The 22,571-nt window shown below is 51.3% G+C and overlaps 1 protein-coding gene across 1 annotated transcript; it reads right to left on the bottom strand.

The window, feature by feature from the left end:
* Window positions 1-9,678: 9,678 nt before the first annotated feature.
* Window positions 9,679-12,824, bottom strand: LOC117084784 (putative uncharacterized protein FLJ35723). Its single transcript, XM_033213293.1, has 3 exons — window positions 11,332-12,824; window positions 10,769-10,829; window positions 9,679-10,541 (listed from the first exon to the last, which is right to left on the bottom strand). Exons 1-3 carry the CDS (start codon window positions 11,576-11,578, stop codon window positions 9,821-9,823), a joined length of 1,029 nt encoding a protein of 342 aa, XP_033069184.1. The 5' UTR covers window positions 11,579-12,824; the 3' UTR covers window positions 9,679-9,820.
* Between the last annotated feature and the right edge of the window lie 9,747 nt (window positions 12,825-22,571).

The following is a 22,571-nucleotide window of genomic DNA, read 5'->3' as shown; positions in this document are numbered from 1 at the left end:
GACTGACTGTACAATTGTATTTTATATAAGGGACTTGAGCATTGTGGATTTTGGGGGGGAGAGTCCTGGAACTAATTCCCTGTGGATACAGACGGACTGCTGTATATATACATCTACAGGGCAAGATAGTTTATTTTTTAAAATTATATCATGTCGATTGTGATGACTGGCAAACAGATTATGATGGTTTTTCTCTGATTTTGTATACTGAAGTCCTTTGATAGGACCAAGAATGTTAGAGAAATAAAATCTTAAATACAGTATGATAAATTAATGTATATACTATTTGATTCTGTTAGCTATATTTTGTTTTATATCAGTGATCATAAGTAAAAAATGGTTTTATAATTTTATTTTTATGTTAACCTTATCCGATTTGAGAATTAAAAATTCTACTTTAATAAAATGAACTGGATAATTTTTTTTTTTTTTTTTTGAGACGGAGTTTTGCTCTGTTGTCCAGGCTGGAGTACAGTGGCAACAATTTCGGCTCACTGCAAGCTCCCACTCTCCCGGGTTCATGCCATTCCCCTGCCTCAGCCTCCTGAGTAGCTGGGACTACAGGCGCCCGCCACCATGCCCGGTTAATTTTTTGTATTTTTGGTAGAGATGGAGTTTCACGCTATTAGCCAGGATAGTCTCCATCTCCTGACCAGCTCATCCACCTGCCTTGGCCTCCCAAAGTGCTGGGATTACAGGCATGAGCCACCCTGCCCGGCCTGAACTGGATAATTTTTATACTTTTTCTATTTTCTTGTAGAGCACACTGTCCAGTAGAAATATAATGCAAGAACACATATGACTTAATGTTTGTAGTAGCCACTTAAAAAAGTAAAAATAAATATGTGAACCAGCACTTTGGGAGGCCGAGACGGGCGGGTCACGAGGTCAGGAGATCGAGACCATCCTGGCTAACACGGTGAAACCCCGTCTCTACTAAAAACACAAAAAATGAGCCGGGCGTTGTGGCGGGCGCCTGTAGTCCCAGCTACTGGGAGGCTGAGGCAGGAGAATGGCGGGAACCCGGGAGGCGGAGCTTGCAGTGAGCTGAGATCCGGCCACTGCACTCCAGCCTGGGCGACAGAGCGAGACTCCGTCTCAAAATAAATAAATAAATGAAATGAATTTTAATATATTTAATTCAGTATGTCCAAAGTAGTGTCATGTTATCAACATAAACATTAATGAAATATTTCACCTTCTATTTTTGCACTACGTTTTTGAAATCTGATATTTTATATTGATAGCACTTCCTAATTCAGACACGAAATTTTCATAAGAAATACGTAATTTGTATTTAGGTTTCATACAATTTACAATTCAAAAAGTAGATTCACATACGCGAATCGTTTCAAACATACCTCTCGGCCCAGCGGCTCGCCCGTCCTCGCCCGGTGAAGTCAGCCCTGACTGCGGCCTGCGGAGCACCCGCCCGTTGTCCCCGGAGAGGGCGCCTCGGACGCAAGCGCAGAGCCCCGGGGAGGGGCGGGAAGCCGGAGGACTGCGAGGGGGCCGAGGACCGCGATGGGGGCGAGGCGGGACGAGGCGGGGCGAGTGGGGCGAGTGGGGACTTGGGGCCAAGGGGGGCGAGCGCCGGGCCGCCCGCAGCCGGGGAGTGCCGCCCCTCCTGAAGGCCCTGGGCCGGTGGAATGAGGACCGGCGCTGACAAAGGGCAGGATGCAGAAGACTCCTCAGGAGTGACTTTGGAGCGGAGACCACCCACGGGAAGCTCCGCCTCGGATCCGCGTCCACAGACCCGGCGGCCTCAGACTGGGCGCACGGGGAAGAGGCAGCGGCTGTGAGCACCGCGGTGAGGAAACCAGGCTCCTGCGATCCCCAGGCCTTAAGCCCCGACCCCAGGGCATTTGGGAGCAGGTCTGCGTCCGGGACCAGCACACTCCGGACGGGAGGGAGCTCTGCCTTTCTGGGGTCCTCCAGCTGAAGGATGTGATTTGCAAGAAACCCACTCTGTAGACCTCGAAAGCAGCGGGGAGCCCCAGGGACTTGGCGGGGTGGGGGTACTGTGATGTGGCTCCCGCGCACCCACCCGGCACCGCGTGGATTGCAGGCGCAGGACGAGCTTGAGTGGACGCTGGGTTCGCTGAGCCCCCCAGAGGCTCCTCGCCGTGGGTCACCTGTGCCGCCTGGGACCACCCAGAGAAACCTTCCTCCTGTCAGGTGAGGCGCAGGCCGGGCGCCAGGCCTGAGTGTGCCCTGGACGGGGATTTCTCTGCGAACAGCCCATCATCCCATCATATGCATGTTATCTTAGCCTCATTGTCCGAAGAAACACATATTTCATGCACAAGCGTGGATTTTTGCGTGTTTTAAATTGTAAATAGGACTAACTCCAAGGAAGTTGGAATTTGAAGCAGGCTCCAAGCAAACTTATTGCGTCATCCCCCACCATCCTCCAGGGTAAACTGAGGAGCATGGTTAATTGGTTTTCCACAGGTGTTTGCCACTTGTCAGATGGGCTGTTCTGGATGTAACCACGTAATTCCTGGAACCCGGTGAGAGTCAGCTTCCTTTATGGGCGTCTGACAAGATGTGCTCAGAGTCAAACACCTTGAAGATCTTTATGGAAACAACTTTTGGTGCTTTATCAAGATGTCATTCAGGGCTCTGAACAGTCGAATACGTTGAATTGGGCTGTTAGGTGGATGGATTTGATGTAGTTATACAGTGTGCATTTGGTACTTGTCAATAGCGCAAGTAATGATACTGCAAAAATAAAGAAAACCTTTTTTGAAAAAGAAAAGCAGCCCGGCAGGATGGCTCATGCCTGTAATCCCAGCACTTTGGGAGGCCGAGGCAGGCGGATCATGAGGTCAGGAGTTTGAGACCAGCCTGGCCAGCATGGTGAAATCCCGTCTCTACTACAAATACAAAAATTAGCTGGGCATGGTGGCCCACGGCCAGGCAGGCTGTTCTGGAAGAGGAAGCTTGGCTCTCCAATGCAGTGTGGCCATTTGGCTATGATATCACACTGCACAGTTTAATGACTGAAATCAGACCTCTTGTTGTTGGAGATGACTGGAGGATTTTTTTTTTCTTTTTTCTTTTTTTTCCTGAACGTTAAGTAGGTAAGCCATGAAGATCCCAGATTTCATTCAGGGACTTGGAACCAGCAGCAAGGAGCAGGCTGCATGGAGAAAACAGTTGGCTCTGAAGTACCCCAGAAGTCCAGCTTGTTCAAAGTAAGTGGCAATGGCTTTGGGATCACAAAAACAGCCCTTTAACATCCAAGTCAGTTAGTAGAAACCCCTAAATATCACGTGGCAAAAAAGATTTGAAATTTACTTAAATATTCAGTTTATTTTCTCAGATGGGACCCTTTTTTTTTTTTTTTTTTTTAGACAGAGTCTCACTCTGTTGCCCAGGCTGGAATGCAGTGGCGCCATCTTGGCTCACTGCAACCCTGCCTCCCAGTTCAAGCAATTTTCCTGTCTCAGCCTCCTGAGTAGCTGGGACTACAGGCACGAGCCACCACACCCGGCTATTTTTTGTATTTTAAGTAGAAACGGTTTCACCATGTTGGCCAGGCTGGTCTCAAACTCCTGATCTCAAGTGATCTGCCCGCCTCGGCCTCCCGAAGGGCTGCAATTACAGGCGTGAGCCACCGTGCCCCGCCTGGACTCAATTTTTAACACTAGCTTTTGTGCTAATAATTAAATTGATTAATTATTTTTTTTTTTTTTTTTTTTTGAGACGGAGTCTCGCTCTGTCGCGGAGGCTGGAGTGCAGTGGCCGGATCTCATCTCACTGCAAGCTCCGCCTCCCGGGTTTACGCCATTCTCCTGCCTCAGCCTCCAGGCGCCCGCCACCTCACCTGGCTAGTTTTTTGTATATTTTAGTAGAGACGGGGTTTCACAGTGTTAGCCAGGATGGTCTCGATCTCCTGACCTCGTGATCCACCCGTCTCGGCCTCCCAAAGTGCTGGGATTACAGGCTTGAGCCACCGCGCCCGGCCTAAATTGATTAATTCTTTAAGAAAACCCCATTGTGTGTACTTTAACAAGTAAAACTAAGTTGGCTATAATGTGACAAAAATCCAAGCCATAATAATAGCAAAATGATCCAATAGGAACCATGCAAAGAGTTTATATTATAACTCATGTCCCCTTTCCTGCAATGTTATTAACTTCCATCCCCATTTTCCACATCAAGGAAATTAAGTTTGGAGACACTGAGTGACTCACCTAAGTCACAGATCTGGTAGGTGGAGAGTTTCTCTCACTTCAGGGACCACAATCTACAGAATAAACTTGCACATTCTACAAAATATTTGTTACCATTGGAAGTAGGTAGGCAAAGTGTTACTAGCATCAAATTATGGCAGGAATATAAAGAAAGGGTGGTGGGCTGGTCTTGTTTCTGCAGTTAAGGGGGATCCGTGCACTGAGATGTCTGGCTAAGTGGTCATTGTAACAAACGGCAGAGATCATGAAAACATCAGGGAGCAGGTGGTGGCCGTTCCAGTTTCTGATCTCAGGAGGAGGGAAGAACTGCCGATGTCTTTACTGTGAATGAGGGAGAGAAACGCTAAAGCGCAGAAATGATCAGAACCAAAGAGCTGGATCACTCATGCTTCTAGAAAAGACATTAGCATCTTCTCATTGCTCATCTGCTGTGCCAGGCACAGCCTTATTTTCTAGCTTTCTGAATGTAAGTTCCATCCATATCCTTTGCATAATGATGGTACCGGGCTGTGGAGAGCTTGGAATGTGTGTCCATGGGCAGATGGACTGTTCTGGTTATTATAAAACGGCCAAGGGAGGGCGCCATGGCACATCTCTGAGTAACCCAGGACACTCTCTCCTGTTTGGGAAATGCAAACCATCCATCTGGCAGGGCCACAATTATAAAGCTTGATCCTGTCACGGGAATGATTTCAAATCTGACCAAGCTCATGGCACACATGGGGAAGCAATGGTGAAACCCCTTCGTTCTCAGGCTCTGGACACGCTGTACTGCGACAATGGTTTGCAGGTGACAGAAAACGTAGCTGTGTCTACTGGGAAAGACGGGGGAGATTTCTTCCTGTGGAGTTCTTTATAAAGCAAGAATGCGTGAAACTGTCAGTAATATTGTAGTCTATAAAGGGAAATTGCTCTTAGAGGCTAATATTGCGCAATGACTATTTTTTTTGCTTATTTGGAAAAGATCTTTATCTCTTGTGAGTATTAAGAAGTCAACATATAATTGCCACCCTAAACATTGTGTTCTGGAATGCCTGATTTATTGAAATCAGTGTGAAACCTTTTTTTTTTTTTTCAGATGAAGTGTCGCTCTGTTGCCCAGGCTGGAGTGCAGTGCCGCCATCTCAGCTCACTGCAATCTCCGCCTCCCGAGTTCACGCCATTCTCCTGCCTCAGCCTCCTGAGTAGCTGGGACTACAGGTGCTCGCCACCATGCCCGACTAATTTTTTGTATTTTTAGTAGAGAAGGGGTTTCACCGTGTTAGCCAGGATGGTCTCGATCTCCTGACCTTGTGATCCTCCCGCCTCGGCCTCTCAAAGTGCTGGGATTATAGGCATGAGCCACTGCACCTGGCCGGTGTGAAACCTATTTTAAATAAAAATCTAGTTCAAAACCAAGGCCAGACATGGTGGCTCATGCCTGTAATCCCACACTCTGGGAGGCTGAGGTGGGAGGATCACTTGAGGCCGGGAGTTCAAGACCAACCTTGGCAATACAGTCTTCACCAAAAAAAAAAAAAAAAAAAAAAGGAGGGGGAGCAATTAGCCAGGCCTGGTGGCACAGACCTGTCTGTCCCAGCTCCTTGGGAGACTGAGGCAGGAGGATCGTTTGAGCCCAAGAGGTCAAGGCTACAATGAGCTGTGACGCACCACTGCACTCCAGCCTGGGTGTGAGGCCCTGTCTCCAAAAAAAAGAAGTCTGGAAACATTGACAGTATTTTTGTAATAGATTGAACCCACTTGTTTAGTTCTTCTGGGGTAAAGGCATAAATTTACACCCTGGAAGTTGGACACATAAATTATCTGCAGCAATATAGGGGTGGACGCAGGTGCAGCAGATGATGGGAACGTTGCTTTAATGCACACTGTGCATTGCAGTTTTGCACAACCTAGTGAGGGACAGCACATTAAACATGTCATAACAATAAACTGTTATAGACAGTTGTCTGTTTTCAGACATTGTGGCTACCCCAAACAACTTTAAGTCAAAATATATGATCATTTAGTTTAACCCTGTTTTAAAAGTCAGTTTAAAAGGGTACACTACTCTGTAATGCATTTTCTGTATGGAAATCTTTCCTAGTTGGTCCATTGTTCGATGATTAAACATCTGTTGCACCGTAAAAAGAATACAAGCCAATAGTGTACTAGAGGATACTCACTATTTCATCATTTTATGATGCAATGACATTAAAGGGAGTAAAGTAGAAAATATAATAGGTATAAGCGTGTAATTATAAGGAATAGGAGGGAAATTCTTCTTGGAACAAATGGGCTTCAAGGCCCTCGTGTTGACTCTGCTCCTTTTGAAGAAAGGAGTGTGATGCTTTCACCCTGAGGGATAGTCTGAGAGACTTCACCAGTGACACATGCTTAACAGATGATATTAAAGCAGACTTTAACAAGCCAACGACAATGTGTTACTTATGAGCAGCAAGAAATATACAGTCTCACCAAAGTGCACCCTTCAGAAAGTGCTGGGCATATAAGTACTGAGGACTTTCGTTATTCTAATATACATGTTGACTAAATGGACACTTTCTTCAATTCAGATATTAAGACGCTTCGTCCCAGTACTTGAATGGGCTGTGTATCTATGTCAAGCATACATTCAGTGAGAAATTTACTAAGATTCCAAATATCTGAAGTATCACATCCTTTAACCCTTTACTGAATATAAAATGAAGCCTGACCTCCAAGAGTCTTGGAAAATGTGCATTTCTTAGGATTATTTAAAAAATGAATCCTTTGGCCGGCATGGTGGCTCACGCCTGTAATCCCGGCACTTTGGGAGGCCGAGGCAGGCGGATCACAAGGTCAGTAATCCCAGGTACTTGGGAGACTGAGGCAGGAGAATTGCTTGAACCCGGGAGGTGGAGTTTGCAGTGAGCCAAGATCATGCCACTGCACTCCAGTTTGGGTGACAGAGCGAGACTCTGTCTCCAAAAAAAAAAAAAAGAATCCTTCTAGGTAGTTCATCAGCTTAAGCCATGTTGGCTGAACATGAAGACTTTGTCAAATCTTGGAAACATGGATAATATCATTTGAAGGTATTACTTTTTTTTTTTTTTTTGAGACAGAGTCTTGCTCTGTCGCCCAGGCTGGAGTGCAGTGGCTGAATCTCAGCTCACTGCAAGCTCCGCCTCCTGGGTTTACGCCATTCTCCTGCCTCAGCCTCCAGAGTAGCTGGGACTACAGGCGCCCGCCACCTCGCCCGGCTAGTTTTTTTGTATTTTTAGTAGAGACGGGTTTTCACCGTGTTAGCCAGGATGGTCTCGATCTCCTGACCTCGTGATCCACCCGTCTCGGCCTCCCAAAGTGCTGGGATTACAGGCTTGAGCCACCGCGCCCGGCCGAAGGTATTACATTTTAAGGAACAAAATAATATTAAAATTAGGATTATTTTGCCATAGGATAATATAGAAATACTGCCATACATTTGACTCATTTGTATGACTGAAAAACATATTTTCAGATTGTTGCTTCATTTTAAAAATCAGACCTCACAAATCTGACACAAGTTATGTGCAAAATAATGTGCCAGTTACACAGCTCCTGGAGGCCAGTGTGAGCCCACATGCCTCTGGTGGTTTATTTCTAGAGTCCATTTGCCATGGGTCTTTATCATGTTTCCAAAATAAGGAAGTCACCCATCTCTAGTTCAGGCCTTGTTGCCAATGAAATTTTAAAATACGACATTGATAGCATTTGACTAGACGATAACTAAAATTGGACAAAGGAGATATTTTACTCTCATTGGAGGTTGGCAGCATTTTATTCAGGTTTAAAATTTATGATTCAGCTGGGTGCGGTGGCTCAGGCCTATAATCCCGGCACTTTTGAGAGGCTGAGGCAGGCGGATATCTTAAGGTCAGGAGTCCAAGACAAGCCTGGCCAACATGGTGAAACCCTCTCTCAACTAAAATTATAAAAATTAGCTGGGTGTGGTGGCACGTGCGTGTATCACAGCTACTTGGGAAGCTGAGGCAGGAGAATGACTTGAATCTGGGAGGCGGAAGTGAGCCGAGATGGTGCCACTGCGGTCCAGCCTGAGCAAGAGTGAGATTCCATTAAAAAAAAAAAAAAAATTGGCTGGGCGCGGTGGCTCAAGCCTGTAATCCCAGCACTTTGGGAGGCCGAGACGGGCGGATCACGAGGTCAGAAGATCGAGACCATCCTGGCTAACATGGTGAAACCTCATCTCTACTAAAAAATACAAAAAACTAGCCGGGCGAGGTGGCGGGGCCTGTAGTCCCAGCTACTCGGGAGGCTGAGGCAGGAGAATGGCGTGAACCCGGGAGGCGGAGCTTGCAGTGAGCTGAGATCCGGCCACTGCACTCCAGCCCGGCGACAGAGCGAGACTCCGTCTCAAAAAAAAAAAAAAAAAAATTATGATTCTCTAAACTGTGGATCAGGGAACTGTAGAGAACAGAAGTTTGCAGGTCTACACATGGAATCTGCAGTTCTGTTAGGAGAGAATGGCAGTGCAAAAGAGCAACAATCCTGAGCATCTTCCTGCAACGTTGACAATGACCCAAAGTTTCTGGGTTGTCCGGTAGGGGGCACAGCTGATGTTATCCCTCCTGTGCTGGCAGTTTTCTTTTTTTTTTTTTTTTTTTCTTTTTGGGAGGTTGAGGCTGCAGTGAGCCAAGATTCTGCCACTGTACTCGAGCCTGTGTGACAGAGTGAGACCCTGTCTCAAAAAAATAAAAGAAAAAATGAAAAATTTAGTGTTGTAATGATTAGCACTGTGTATTTAGGGCATTTGTTTTTTTTGTTTTTTGTTTTTTGTTTTTTGTTTTGAGACGGAGTCTCGCTCTGTCGCCCGGGCTGGAGTGCAGTGGCCGGATCTCAGCTCACTGCAAGCTCCGCCTTCCGGGTTCACGACATTCTCCTGCCTCAGCCTCCGAGTGGCTGGGACTATAGGCGCCCGCCACGTCGCCCGGCTAGTTTTTTTGTATTTTTAGTAGAAACGGGGTTTCACAGTATTAGCCAGGATGGTCTCGATCTCCTGACCTCGTGATCCGCCCGTCTCGGCCTCCCAAAGTGCTGGGATTACAGGCTTGAGCCACCGCGCCCGGCCTGTGCTGGCAGTTTTCTAAGTGAGTTCAGATCCTCTAGGAAGAATGGACATGAGGTGTCGGTGGGAGATCTTTGCAGTGGGAGGTCTCTGTGCAGCACTGTGGAAAAGGTCTCTGTGGGGGCCAAGCCTCCCAAGGAGATTTACGGGCTCCATCTCCGCCTCTCCCAATCCATTAGAACACGCGTTTCCAGCATCTGTGGGGTGCCCGGATGAGGGAATGTGCCTCCAAGTTGTCCTCAAGAGATTCCCAATTGTTCGTGGGAAAAGGTCTCTGTGGGGGCCAAGCCTCCCAAGGAGATTTACGGGCTCCATCTCCGCCTCTCCCAATCCATTAGAACACGCGTTTCCAGCATCTGTGGGGTGCCCGGATGAGGGAATGTGCCTCCAAGTTGTCCTCAAGAGATTCCCAATTGTTCGTGGATGTTGGATGTGCTGTGTCCATGGATTTTGGTGTCTTGTGCGTCCAGCAGCATTGCCACGTCCAAGCTGAGGAAAGTGGGACCCCTGCCTCCAGCTGCCTGCATGTGGGGTATCCCTAGAAGGAAGCATTTAGTGGGTGGGTGGGAAGATTAGGGTGCCCGAATGGGTACTGTGTGGAGGTGCAGAGGCACCAGGCTCTAGCAACCTCCTGCCTCCTGGAGAGGCCCAGGTCAGGATCACTGCAGCGACCAACGCCTTGGATCACTCGAGGGCTAGAAGGCACCCACCAACTGTGTAGACAGGAGCACTCAGGGGCGTTGCACATTGGGCATATTGTCACATCAGTTTTGGAATCAGCCTGCGAGGAGTCAGTCCTGGACACCCAGCCAGGATTCTGTCGTCGGGGAGGGGAATGCCCACATGGATTGTATGAAGGACGCTCCAGGGGACGCAAGGGCTGTGGTCGCTGGGAGGAGCTCAGGGATGACAGAGACCCCAAGGATTCTACGGAGGTGGTCGGGTTTGGTGACAGGGTGCTGGCAGATGGCCGGTGTGAAGGGTGCTTCAGGGGACGCAAAGGCTCTGGTGGCTTGGAGGAGCTCAGGGATGACAGAGACTCAAAGCATCCTACGGAGGTCTTCGGGACTGATGATGGCATGGAGGCCAGAGGAGCCGGGGGAGCCCGTGGGGACACATGGAAGCTGGTGGGAGAAGCTTTCCCACGCCCCCCACGTGGACGGTGGTTCCTAGCAGCTGCTTGTTTGTGCACTGGCCCCAGGTGGTCTTGGCATGGCAGGTGATGGGAGCTGCCCTCCCTAGGGAGCTCCTTCAGGCACCTGCAGGAGACAGGAGCACAAACTGCAGCTGGGAGCACTGGACACCTGTGGTCCAGGCCCCTCCAGGGTCCCCCATGCTGATTTCACAAAACTCTGCCTACCCCTGCCACGGGGCTTTAGTGACATCATAGCTGTGATCTCCCCTCCCAGATTAGCCCCAGGCCCTGGGGCAGCATCCTAGGCCCTGGTAGAAGAAGCACATGGGAGAGAAGGGGAAAGAGCCTCACTTTTTCAGCAGGAAAGCATAGATCTCAAGGTTCTCCACTTCTTTCAAGAGAATTCTGTAATCTGGAAAGCAGGAGATGGGTTATGGTGGTGAGGGAGGGAACTGGGATTTATAGGAGGCTGAGTCCATGTACCCTTAGGAGAGACCCCAGGATCGGGGATTAGACTCTGGAGCCCCAGCATCCCTGTCCAAGGCCACATGGCCCCAAGAGTGACAGCCAGGTGCCCGGGAGGCAGCACTTTGTCATTTACAAAGTACTTCCTGAGTCTCAAAGAGGACTCAGCCATGTTAAACAGTTGCCCACATGGACCTGGGGTCCCTCCTGCAGGTCCACGCAGTCACTGGTCCCCTCCCCAACATAGTCCCCTCCTGGCCAATACCCACTCCCTGGACCCTATGACTTCATCCTAGCAGGGAATCAGAGATGGATCCTGGGTTCCAATTGCCCTAGCAGGAGCTTCCCCATCAGGCCTCTGCAAATGACTTCCTAGGAGATTTGGTGCTTGTCCCTAGGAACAGGTGAAGCTGTGATCTCTGGGGCTTCGGGGACCCTCAGAGCCTTACCTTTCGAAGTGATATACCTATTTCTGATCCTTATCCATTCCCCCACTTCAGCGTGGTCCTGAGAGACAAGAAAGAGTGAGGGCACAGGCCAGGTCTCAGTCTCCTGTCCCCACAGCTGCAGACCCACAGTGCTCGTGAATGACACACTTTCTCCACTCAGCTCACGGAGCCCTGCGTGCTTCTCTTTCCTTTCACTCGTTTCTAAACTGCATAATAACCTTTTCTGGTTTCCTTCTTTGAAAAGCATGGAGGGGTTTTCTATGTGAGGCCTGTCCTGGGCATCCTTAGTCCCTGTTTCGCTGCTTGTAAAACACACACACTTGGGTCTGCAGGTGCCTCTGAGCTGGCAGGGAGGATTCTGCTTCCGAGGAGGCCAGAGGCAACTCCAGTCTCAGGTGGGGGCTCTCAGGGGCTCAGCACAGCCCCAGAGCACCGCACACAGAGGCTGGAACCCGAGGCACCTGCCCGGGAAGGCGGCTGATGAGCCCGGGCTCAGGGCCTGTCCTCCCACAACGACCTCACCCCCCTCATGACCGGGTCCTCGCCGCTGAGTCCCGGGGTTTCTTTTTGCTGTGATGCCTCCCGTGCACCCCCACAGATGGTCTGGGAGCTTGGGATGGAAATCCTGTGCCCACTCCAACCCCTGCCTGCCCTGCTGTCCTTAGAGGGATGATGAGACTTCCCATCACATGAGCGCCTCTGCTTGATTTGGAAAAGTGGAAAAGAGAGCAGGAAAAATACAATCATTCTGTGCTGGGTGTGGGCTGAGGGCTCCTTACGTTCTCGCTGTTCTCCTCTCTGGGAGGCACTGAGGATGGCTCCCTGGGAAAGTAGGGGCTTAAGATGATGAGGAACACCAGGCTAAACCCAACGAAGAGGATGAGATGGATGATCTGGGGAACGGGGCTGGGGCACAGCTCTGTATCAATAACACTCAGAGGAAAGAGAATATCCATGTCAGCTGCACTGCTGTCCTCAGGCTACTGAGCCCTGGGCATCCCCTCTGGAAGTATTTATTGGGGCCCAGGCCCACATCACAGAGCTGGGGCCTCCCCCTCACAAAGGGCTCCTAAGGGTGGGTGGGCAGTGGGAGGAGGAGGCTAAAGCCCAGCCCTGCCCACCACCACCCACCCCTGCAGTTCCCTTCACCCTCCTGGCCTTCTAGATCCCTCCTTCCCACTCCACCTGCTCAACCTGTCAGAGACAGACCTGGTCCGTTTTCTGTCCTCTCACTCTGGCACACGGATGGCAACTGGCTCCTTGGAGATCTCTGCTCAGGCTCCCTCAATTTCACAGTTTTTGAGGATCTGGATTTGTCCCTGAAATTTCCGTTATTTCCAGGAATTATTGTTCTAGGGTCTCCTCTGACTGCTCACTGCAACCTCCGACTCCCAGGGGTTTTTTTGAGATGGAGTCTCGCTCTGTCTCCCAGGCTGGAGTGCAGTGGCGCAGTCTCAGCTCACTGCAAGCTCCGCCTCCCGGGTTCACGCCATTCTCCTGCCTCAGCCTCCAGAGTTGCTGGGACTACAGGCGCCCGCCACCACGCCCGGCTAATTTTTTTGTATTTTTAGTAGAGACGGGGTTTCACCGTGTTAGCCAAGATGGTCTCCATCCTCTGACGTTGTGATCTGCCTGCCTTGGCCTCCCAAAGTGCCAGGATTACAGGCATGAGCCACCGCGCCCGGCCTTAAAAAAGTTTTTCTAGGGCTTTGGCTAAGTACATGAACGTAAGTGATGCCCAAATAACACAAGTCTTTTCAGAAACTACAAATTCCAGTGGATCCGGCAGAATGAGTATCAACCTAGGGAATTAATATCAACCTAGGAATGAGGATCAACCTAGGTCAGTTCTCCATAACAAGAACCCACAAATTTGAGGGTCCACTTCACATCTCAACTGTTAGATAATAGCAGGCAAGATGCATGTTCCTGACAGGCACAGGTTGTTTCTATGGTGATTCTTCTTTGAGTTGTTGGTGTTTTCTCCCTTTCTTCCCTCTCTCCCTCCCTCTTTTCCTCCCCTCCCCTCCACATAAGAGAAGGCCCAAGTCTCCACAGGGTGCTCACCTCTAACTGCCTCCACCATTAGAAAAGGAAGTCAGGGGCCGGGCGCGGTGGCTCAAGCCTGTAATCCCAGCACTTTGGGAGGCCAAGGCAGGTGGATCATGAGGTCAGGAGATCGAAAACCATCTTGGCGAACACGGTGAAACCCCTTCTCTACTAAAAATACAAAAAAATTAGCCGGGCATGGTGGCGGGCGCCTGTAGTCCCAGCTTCTCAGGAGGCTGAGGCAGGAGAATGGCGTGAACCCGGGAGGCGGAGCTTGCAGTGAGCAGAGATTGCGCCACTGCACTCCAGCCTGGGAGACAAAGCAAGACTCCGTCTCAAAAAAAAAAAAAAAGGCCGGGCGCGGTGGCTCAAGCCTGTAATCCCAGCACTTTGGGAGGCCGAGACGGGCGGATCACGAGGTCAGGAGATCGAGACCATCCTGGCTAACACGGTGAAACCCCGTCTCTACTAAAAAAATACAAAAAACTAGCCGGGCGAGGTGGCGGGCGCCTGTAGTCCCAGCTACGCGGGAGGCTGAGGCGAGAGAATGGCATAAACCCGGGAGGCGGAGCTTGCAGTGAGCTGAGATCCGGCCACTGCACTCCAGCCTGGGCGACAGACCGAGACTCCGTCTCAAAAAAAAAAAAAAAAAAAAAAAAAAAAAAAAAAAAAAAAAGGTTATGGGGGGAGCAGGGGCAAGAGTGGAAGCAGAGATGCCAGGTAGGAAGCAGTTAGAAAGTTAGAAGAATCCAGATAGGAATGGTTGCAGGTTGCTTGGACTAGGGTGGTAATACTGTAGACAGGTTCGGGATATATTTTGAAGATGAAACCAGCTGGTCTTGCTCATGTGAACACTGAGAAAAACTGGGGCCAGGGAAACAGGTAAATTGCGGGGTGGGTGGGGAAGGGCGGGAAGGATATTACTTTGACTGAGATGGAAAACACGGGGGGAGGATCTGGGTGTGAGTTGTGTGGTGGCTTCAGAAACCTTTTGACCTTAAATGTCAGATGGCATCAGACATACCAGTGGCATTAGAAGCTGTGGAAGCACGGGAACAATCTAGAAATCGGCCAACAGTTTTGGCTAGAGATGTAATGTAGGAATCATCAATTTATAGGTGTCATTGGTGTATTTAAAACCATGGACCAAGGGCCAGGCGCCGCGGCTCACACCTGGAATCCCAGCACTGTGGGAGGCCAAGGTGGGCAGATCACTTGAAGTCAGGAGTTCAAGACCAGCCCGGCCAACATGGTGAAACCCCGTCTCTTCTGAAGATACAAAAATTAGCTGAGTGTGGTGGCATGCACCTATAGTCCCAGCTACTCAGGAGGCTGAGGCAGGAGAATCACTTGAACCTGGGAGGCCGAGGTTGCAGGGCACCGAGATCATGCCACTACACTCCAGCCTGGGCAACAGAGACTCTGTCTCAAAAAAAAAAAAGGGACTGAGGACTCAAAAAGTGTGGAGAGCAGAAGCAGGGGAAGGGCTGGAAAACCACCTGTTGGGTACTGTGTTCACTATTTGAGTGACAGGTTCACTAGAAGCCCAAACCTCAGAACCACACAGTTTATCCACGTAACAAGCCTGCACATGTACCCACTGAATCTAACAATTTTTAAAAAGTGATGAGCCATGTTAATAGCAGATACCCTTGGTGTGATGTGATGAGAATGACATTTTCCCTGTGGGCTTCCTCCCCATGGCACAGGGGCCACCCCAGTCATGTTTACAGCCCTGGCCCCGGACAGTATTGAGTCCCTGAGCCCCTAGCACTTGTGTGGATGGCTCCTGTCCCCCTGCCCCACCTCACCCGACCGGCTCTGCCTTATTTTGACGTCATAGCTGAGCACCGTGGTGGGAGGTGGCCACGGTACAGCCTGTAAGTAGGGCTGTAAGTAGTCACAATGGGCCTGTAAATAGCCCAGCCCATTACCACATGCTGCTCCAGCCAGCTGGCTGCAGGTGAGTTGTTTCTAGAACCAGAGTTTATATGATGAGAAAAATAGAAAAGACAGAACAGTATGTTCGCAGAACACACCTGCAGCTCCCCCAGGCTGGGGTGGGGTCTGGGGCCGGCTCTGCTGGCTCAGTCCCTTTGCTTCTCCTCAAGTTCCCTCTGTGGGACTGGGCGCTAATTCCACCGAACTGTCTGCTCTCCAGTCCCACGGGGGGTTGCTGTCAGTCATCCTACGGCCTCTCCGCCTAGGCTTTGAAACTGACTCATTGCTCTTTTGCTGTAATTTTCTTTGTAGGTTTCAGAATTCTCTATTAATTTGTGATAATCTTTTGGAAGGATCCTGTGAGAGTGAAAATAAATGAAGTGCTCAATCTGCCAAGTTTCACTGGAGGCTCCACTGATCCTTCCACCATGCTCGAATGCCTACAGGAAATCTGAGGAATCATCTTTCTTACCCTAATATCCTGTGTGATGCCCCTACCTTGTTTTAACCTGATTAACTCTCTCTTAGCTGAGAGAGCCAGACAGCCCCATTTTGGTTTCTTCGCTTGCAGCCCCTTGTCCCCCTCCTTTAAGGACATAACTGATGCAAGCTGACTCCAAGCACACCCAGGAGTGCACTTACTGATAAGATACTGCGGCAAGCTGTGCCAGCGGCTCCTGGGAACGCGCTCGGTGGTGGTACCCAAAGGCTCTGTGTTTATCACTTTGTGATAATTGAAGCCCCTGCACCTGGAACTGTTTATTTTCCTGTAACTGTTTCTGTAACCATTTATCTTTCAACTTTTTGCCTGTTCTGCTTCTGTAAAAAAAAAAAAAAATTGCTCCAGCTGACTCCCCTTCCCCTATTTAGACCAAGGTATAAAAAGAAATCTAGCCCCTTCTTCGGGGCCAAGAGAATTTGGAGCTGTAGCCGTCTCTCGGTGGCCAGCAATAAGACTCCTGAATTAGTTCCAGAGTGTGATGTTATCTCTATAACTCCCTCAGTTACAACATCTGGGACTTAGAACTGGCCCTGAGGCCCCTGACAGCAAACATGCAGGAAAAATGCGGAGCTGCAAGATCAAAGTCAGATTCCCACTCTCCCTAAAGGCCTGGCTTCCCCCGGAAACCCACATCCCCACTGCCTGGAAGGAGGGGTGAGGACCCAAGGGAGTGGCTCCAGGCATCAACTGGTCCAGGCAGGAGGTGGTTCCCCATCTCCCATCTTCCCAGTGCCCAAGGGAGCCTCTCAGAGGACTCTCATTGCCTCCCGCCACCATCACAAAGCAGCCTGCTCCTGGCCTGTATCCAAACACCCCTGGGGGCGGCTGCCCTGGGCATGCTCCCCTTGCCCTGATGGCCCTTAGAACTCCATAAGGAAAGGCTCGCCAGGGCCACCCAGACAGTCCCTGACCCCACATTGTCCCAACACATGAGGCTTCACCCTGGAGGAAATAGGAAAAGGGAGTGAATCCCACGGGATCCCCTCACAAAAGGAAAGCTACATGCTGTCACTTGGATGCTAGGTGGGCTATGAGGCTGGAGAAAAGCTCCCAGGGATGACGCCTCCTGGAGTTTTTTTTTTGTTTGTTTTTTGTTTTTTTTGAGATGGAGTCTTGCTCTGTTGTCCAGGCTGGAGTGCAGTGGCGCAATCTCAGCTCACTGCAACCTCCACCTCCCTGGTTCAAGCCATTCTCCAGCATCAACCTCTGGAGTAGCGGGGATTATAAGCGCTTGCCACCACGTCCGGCTAATTTTTTGTATTTTTGGTAGAGATGAGGTTTCACCATGTTGGCCAGGCTGCCCTTGAACTCCCGACCTCAGGTGATCCGCCTGCCCTGGCCTCCAAAGTGCTGGGATTACAGGCATGAGCCACCGCATCTGGCCACCTCCTGAAGTCTTTGCTGCACAGGACTCCGTCCTTTTGTGGAGCCAGGATAGTGGGATTCTGCCCTCATCTGCTGGCCAGTGCTCCCACCTCATTTCACCAGGGACTGCCCGGCCAGGGGATGTTAGCCTGGGATGCACCCACCACTCGGGGGCCTGTGGGAGGTAGTCACCCCCTCCTGGCCAGACTGAGCGCCTTTGCTTTGCAGTCCACTGATTCAAATGTTAATCCCTCCGTTACCACCATAACCCATCTCCTGCTTTCTAGCTTGGAGAAGTCTCTTGAAAGAATTGGAGAACGCTAAGGACCTCACTCTCCTGCTAGAAAAGTGAGGCTCTTTCCCTTCTTTCCCATGTTCTCCTTCCTACCAGGACCTAGGATGCCACCCCAGGGCCTGGGGCTGATCTGGGAGGGGAGATCACAGCCGTGATGTCACTAAAGAAAGCCCTGGGGCAGGGGTAGGCAGAGCTTTGTGAAGTCAGCATGGGGGGCCCTGGACGGGCGTGGGCCGCAGGGGCCCAGTGCTCCCGGCTGCAGCCTGTGCCTCCCGTCTCTTGCAGGTGCCTGAGGAAGCTCCTTGTTGAGGGCAGCTCCCATCACCTTCCATGCCAAGACCGCCCGGGGGCAGTGGACAAACGAGCACCTGCGAGGAACCACCGGCCACGTGGGGGGCATGGGAAAGCTTCTCCCACCACCTTCCATGTGTCCCCACGGGCTCCCCCGGCTCCTCTGGCCTCCATGCCGTCATCAGTCCCGAAGACCTCCGTAGAATCCTTGGGGTCTCTGTCATCGCTGAGCTCCTCCAAGCCACCAGAACCTTTGTGTCCCCCGAAGCACCTTTCACACCAGCCACCTGCGAGCACCCTATCACCAAACCCAGAATGATTCCTCTCCTATCTGACTTTTGTGTTCTGCTCAGGTATTTGATGGATTGTAGGGGCCACCCACACTGGGGAGGGCCGTCTGCTTTGCCTTCCACTGGTTCAAGTGTTAATCTCATCTAGAACTCCCTCACACACACCCAGAATAATGTTTGGCCAGATGTCTCCACTCTGTGGACCAGTCAAGCAGACCCATGAAATTAACCAACACAGGCTGTGAGACTCCAGGCCCAAGACGCCCATGTCCTCCAGCTTCTGCTGATGTGGTCCGGGGGTCCCCGGTGACAGGCTGTGGCTGGGAGGCTGAAGCTGTGGCCTGGATGGGGATGGAGCCACTCAGCAGCATGTCCCCTGGTCACGTCCTTCACACCTGAGCCTCCCTCCTCCTCTGTAAGTGGGCTGTACTGTTGTGCTGCCCGTAACTGATGACCCATATGGTGTGCTTTGACAACCTCCCCCAGTGATAGATGTGACACCAAGACCCCGCCTGGGCGTGACCCTGTTGGCTGCTACCAGATGAGGGCACTGGGGCTGGAAGGGCTCAGCTGACTGCTTGGGGTTCCATGGCCGGTCAGAGGCATGCTGGGATCTGAGCCCAGGCAGTCTGGCTACAGAGGCCACATTCCCACCCCTAGACCGCCCCTCTGCCAGCCCCTCATGGGGGTGTTATGGCTTCCCCCACTCTCGCTGGCTCATGGCTGCTTCTGAAGGTGGTGGAGGAGCCCACCAGCCCAGGTCCTGGGGCCAGTCCAGGCTTTGTAGCAGGAAGCTGAGGCAGAGTGGGGGCCTCAGGGTGGGGAGGATGACCCTCTGCCGTCAGGAGAGGACCTCGTCCTTTGCTGGGACCCAAGCCGGGCTGACCTCAGTTGGGCGATGCCCAAGGCATGAAGTTGGAGGGAGCTGAATGGCCTCAAAAGAGGAAGGCTCCCCACACTCGGGTGAGAGAAATCCCCACACGGAGACCCGAGACTTAGTGTAAGATCCCAGACAGAATGGCCTTCACGTACAGTTGATACGGGCTCTTAAAATTCTGAAATAGTTCTAGTGAGTGCTGAGATTTGTTGGAAAGTGTTTAAAATCCTGGAATGCGTGCATGTGTGCATGCATGCTCGTGTGTGGGGGGGGGGGGTGGTGAGAATGCTGGTGAGCTTGGAGAGGCTCTAGTCTTTTTTTTTTTTTTTTTTTTTTTTTTTTTTTTTTTGAGACGGAGTCTCGCTCTGTCGCCCGGGCTGGAGTGCAGTGGCCGGATCTCAGCTCACTGCAAGCTCCGCCTCCCGGGTTTTACGCCATTCTCCTGCCTCAGCCTCCCGAGTAGCTGGGACTACAGGCGCCCGCCACCTCGCCCGGCTAGTTTTTTGTATTTTTTTAGTAGAGACGGGGTTTCACCGTGTTAGCCAGGATGGTCTCGATCTCCTGACCTCGTGATCCGCCCGCCTCGGCCTCCCAAAGTGCTGGGATTACAGGCTTGAGCCACCGCGCCCGGCCGAGGCTCTAGTCTTAAAAAGGAGACTGGCCTAGGCCGGGCGCGGTGGCTCAAGCCTGTAATCCCAGCATTTTGGGAGGCCGAGACAGGCGGATCACGAGGTCAGGAGATCGAGACCATCCTGGCTAACACGGTGAAACCCCGTCTCTACTAAAAATACAAAATCTAGCTGGGCGAGGTGGCAGGCGCCTGTAGTCCCAGCTACTCGGGAGGCTGAGGCAGGAGAATGGTGTGAACCCGGGACGCGGAGCTTGCAGTGAGCTGAGATCCGGCCACTGCACTCCAGTCCGGGCGACAGAGCGAGACTCCGCCTCAAAAAAAAAAAAAAAAAAAAGGAGACTGGCCTCGAGAAGCTCTCCAAGTGCAAAGGACAGCCTGCATGGTCCTGGAGGGTGGGTCTTTGATTTCTGCTTCCTCGACAGGGTCCCTGAGGGCTCAGGATGGAGGGATGGAGGCTGCTAGGGGGTAAAAACAGCACGTCCCTGGCAGGGAAAGGCCAGGCCTGTGAGGGCTCAGACGAAACCTGGCTCCACACGCAGTTAATGCTGCCCGGGCCTCAGGGACCAGCACATCCATCCCCTGTCCTCCAGTTGGGGCCACAGGGCTCCTAGAGAAAGAAGCAGGGTCCTCTCAAGCCCCCAACACCAAGGACCAGCCAGGCTCCAGTCTCCACTCCTCCTTGTGCATTTCTGCCCTCCCCAGGCTTCTCTGTGGCTTTGCTGCCATCTCCTGGAAACCAGCCTAGTGCTGACCCAGCCTTGTCCTCAGCAACCATGGCCTTCGCATCACATTCCATGTGCCTGAATTTCCCCTCTGGACACACAGGCTACATGAAGACGGTTTAGGCAGTTCCCAACTTCATGATCACAACAGGTCCCTCTGGCTGTCACTGCACGGTCCCTAGTCTGAACCAGGGTCACCCCACCCATGGGAGAATGGGTCAGAGCTGTCCTCCCACAGCCAGGCTGGAATGGGCCCCACAGCCTTCAGGGAAATGCCTTTTCCTCTACAAAGCTGGTCACCTGCTCTGACTCACTCACCCTTATAGGCTCTGTACCTGAAAGTCTCCATTCCAGAGACCCTGTGTATTTAAGTCTAGGTTGGGTGTTGACCCTGTCACCCCGGCTTTCTTCCCATCCGTGCTCAGACTGCGTAATATTCCACACCCTCTTGCCTTCTATCTTTCTACACTTTGCTGTGACCTCTTTGTAAGCAACGTCTGGGCTAGACTTGTTTTGTGTCCAATCGGACACGCTCTGTTCCATATATTTATGGATCTTATTTTTATTGATCTATGAGAATTATTTCCTCCACTTAATTTTTTGTTCTGGCTTTTCTAAACTTCTATTTTCTCTCTCCTTTCCTAACTTCTAGTAGAGAGACTGTTTTCTGTATTCCCCTTCCTCTTTCAAATGACTTGGAGATTATGGTAGGCATATCATGGCTCCCGCAGATACACCCATGTCTAAGCCCTGGAGCCCGTGAGCATCACCTTGTGTGGTGACAGACGTGATTAGGGGAGACACCCTGAGAAGAGGAGCATATCCTGAGTCTTCCAGGCCAGTCCTAAACGCCTTATAACAGAGAAGCAAAGGGAGCTTCCACCCAGACCCGCACAGGCAACAAGGCCCTGTGAAAGATGGAGTAGATCTTGGAGACACAGCCACAGTGCAGGAATGCCACGGCAGCCGCTGGAGGCCGGAAGAGGCCAGGAAGGCTCCTTCCCGAGAGCCTCAGGAGGGAGCATGGCCCTGCCTTCTCCACGCCTTGATTTCTGTCTTCTGGCCTCCAGGACTGCGGGGAGATAAGTTTCTGTTGCTGTGAACCCCCAGGCCTGTGGGAGCTTGTTATAGCAGCCACAGGAAACTAACACAGAGGTCGTATTTTCTTTTACTTCAATAAACTGCCTTGAACCCTTTATCGTGTGTACCTGGACAGGCCTGCTCTTGGCCTAGACACAGCCAGCATCTCCACAGGTTCCTCTCCTAACCCATTAGAACACACATTTCCGCCATCTGCGGGGTACCCAGATCAGGGAGGGGATGCACCTCCAAGTTGCCCTCAGGATATTCCCAGTTGTGGGATGTGCGGTGTACGTGGGAGTGTCTGAGATTTTCCTGTCTTGTGCAACCAGCAGCTTTGTCACATCCAGGCCGAGGGAAGTGGGGCTCCCTACCTCCACCTGCCTGCTTGTGGGGTCTTCCTAAAAGGAAGCTTTTGGTAGGTAGGTGGGAAGATTAGGGTGCTCGAATGGATGAGGAGGTGCAGAGGCACCAGGCTTCAGCAGCCTCCTGCCTCCAGGACAGGCCCACGTTGGGAAAACTGTGGTGACCAACGCCTTGGATCACTCGAGAGCTAGAAGGCACCCACTAGCTACACAGCTCAGGGGCGTCACGCATTGGGCATATTGGGGCATCAGTTTCGGAATCAGCGCGGGTGCAGTCAGACCAGAACACCCAGCCAGGAATTCCGTTGTGGGGAGAACGCCCACGTGGCTTGTGTGAAAGAAGCTCCAGGAAATGCAAAGTCTCTGGTCACTGGGAGGAGCTGAGGGATGACACCGACCCCAAGGATAGAGGTGCCCAGGTTTGCTGATACAGTGCTTGCATACGGCTCATATAAAGAGTGCATCACAGCGTGTCTGGAATTGGTGGGTTCTTGGCCTCGGTGACTTCAAGAAGGAAGCCACGGACCCTTCTGGTGAGTGCTACAGTTCTTAAAGATGGCGTGTCTAGTTTCTTCCTTCTGGTGGGCTCAAGCCACAGATCTTCCCAATGAGTGTTACAGCTCTTAATCCGAGCGCATCCGGAGTTGGTCCTTGTCTGGCTGGCTTTAGAAATGAAACTGCAGACCTTTCGGATGACTGTTAAATGTCATAAAGGCAACACCGACCCAAACAGTGCACAACAACAACATTTACTGTGAAAAACTAAAGAACAAATCTTCCACAAGCTGGAAAAGGACCCAAACGGATTGCATCGGATAGCTCAGGCTAGTTG

This window comes from Trachypithecus francoisi, unplaced genomic scaffold, assembly GCF_009764315.1.
Source record: "Trachypithecus francoisi isolate TF-2019V2 unplaced genomic scaffold, Tfra_2.0 Contig00506, whole genome shotgun sequence".
NCBI lineage: Eukaryota > Metazoa > Chordata > Mammalia > Primates > Cercopithecidae > Trachypithecus > Trachypithecus francoisi.
This window is presented reverse-complemented; position numbering and strand designations above follow the sequence as displayed.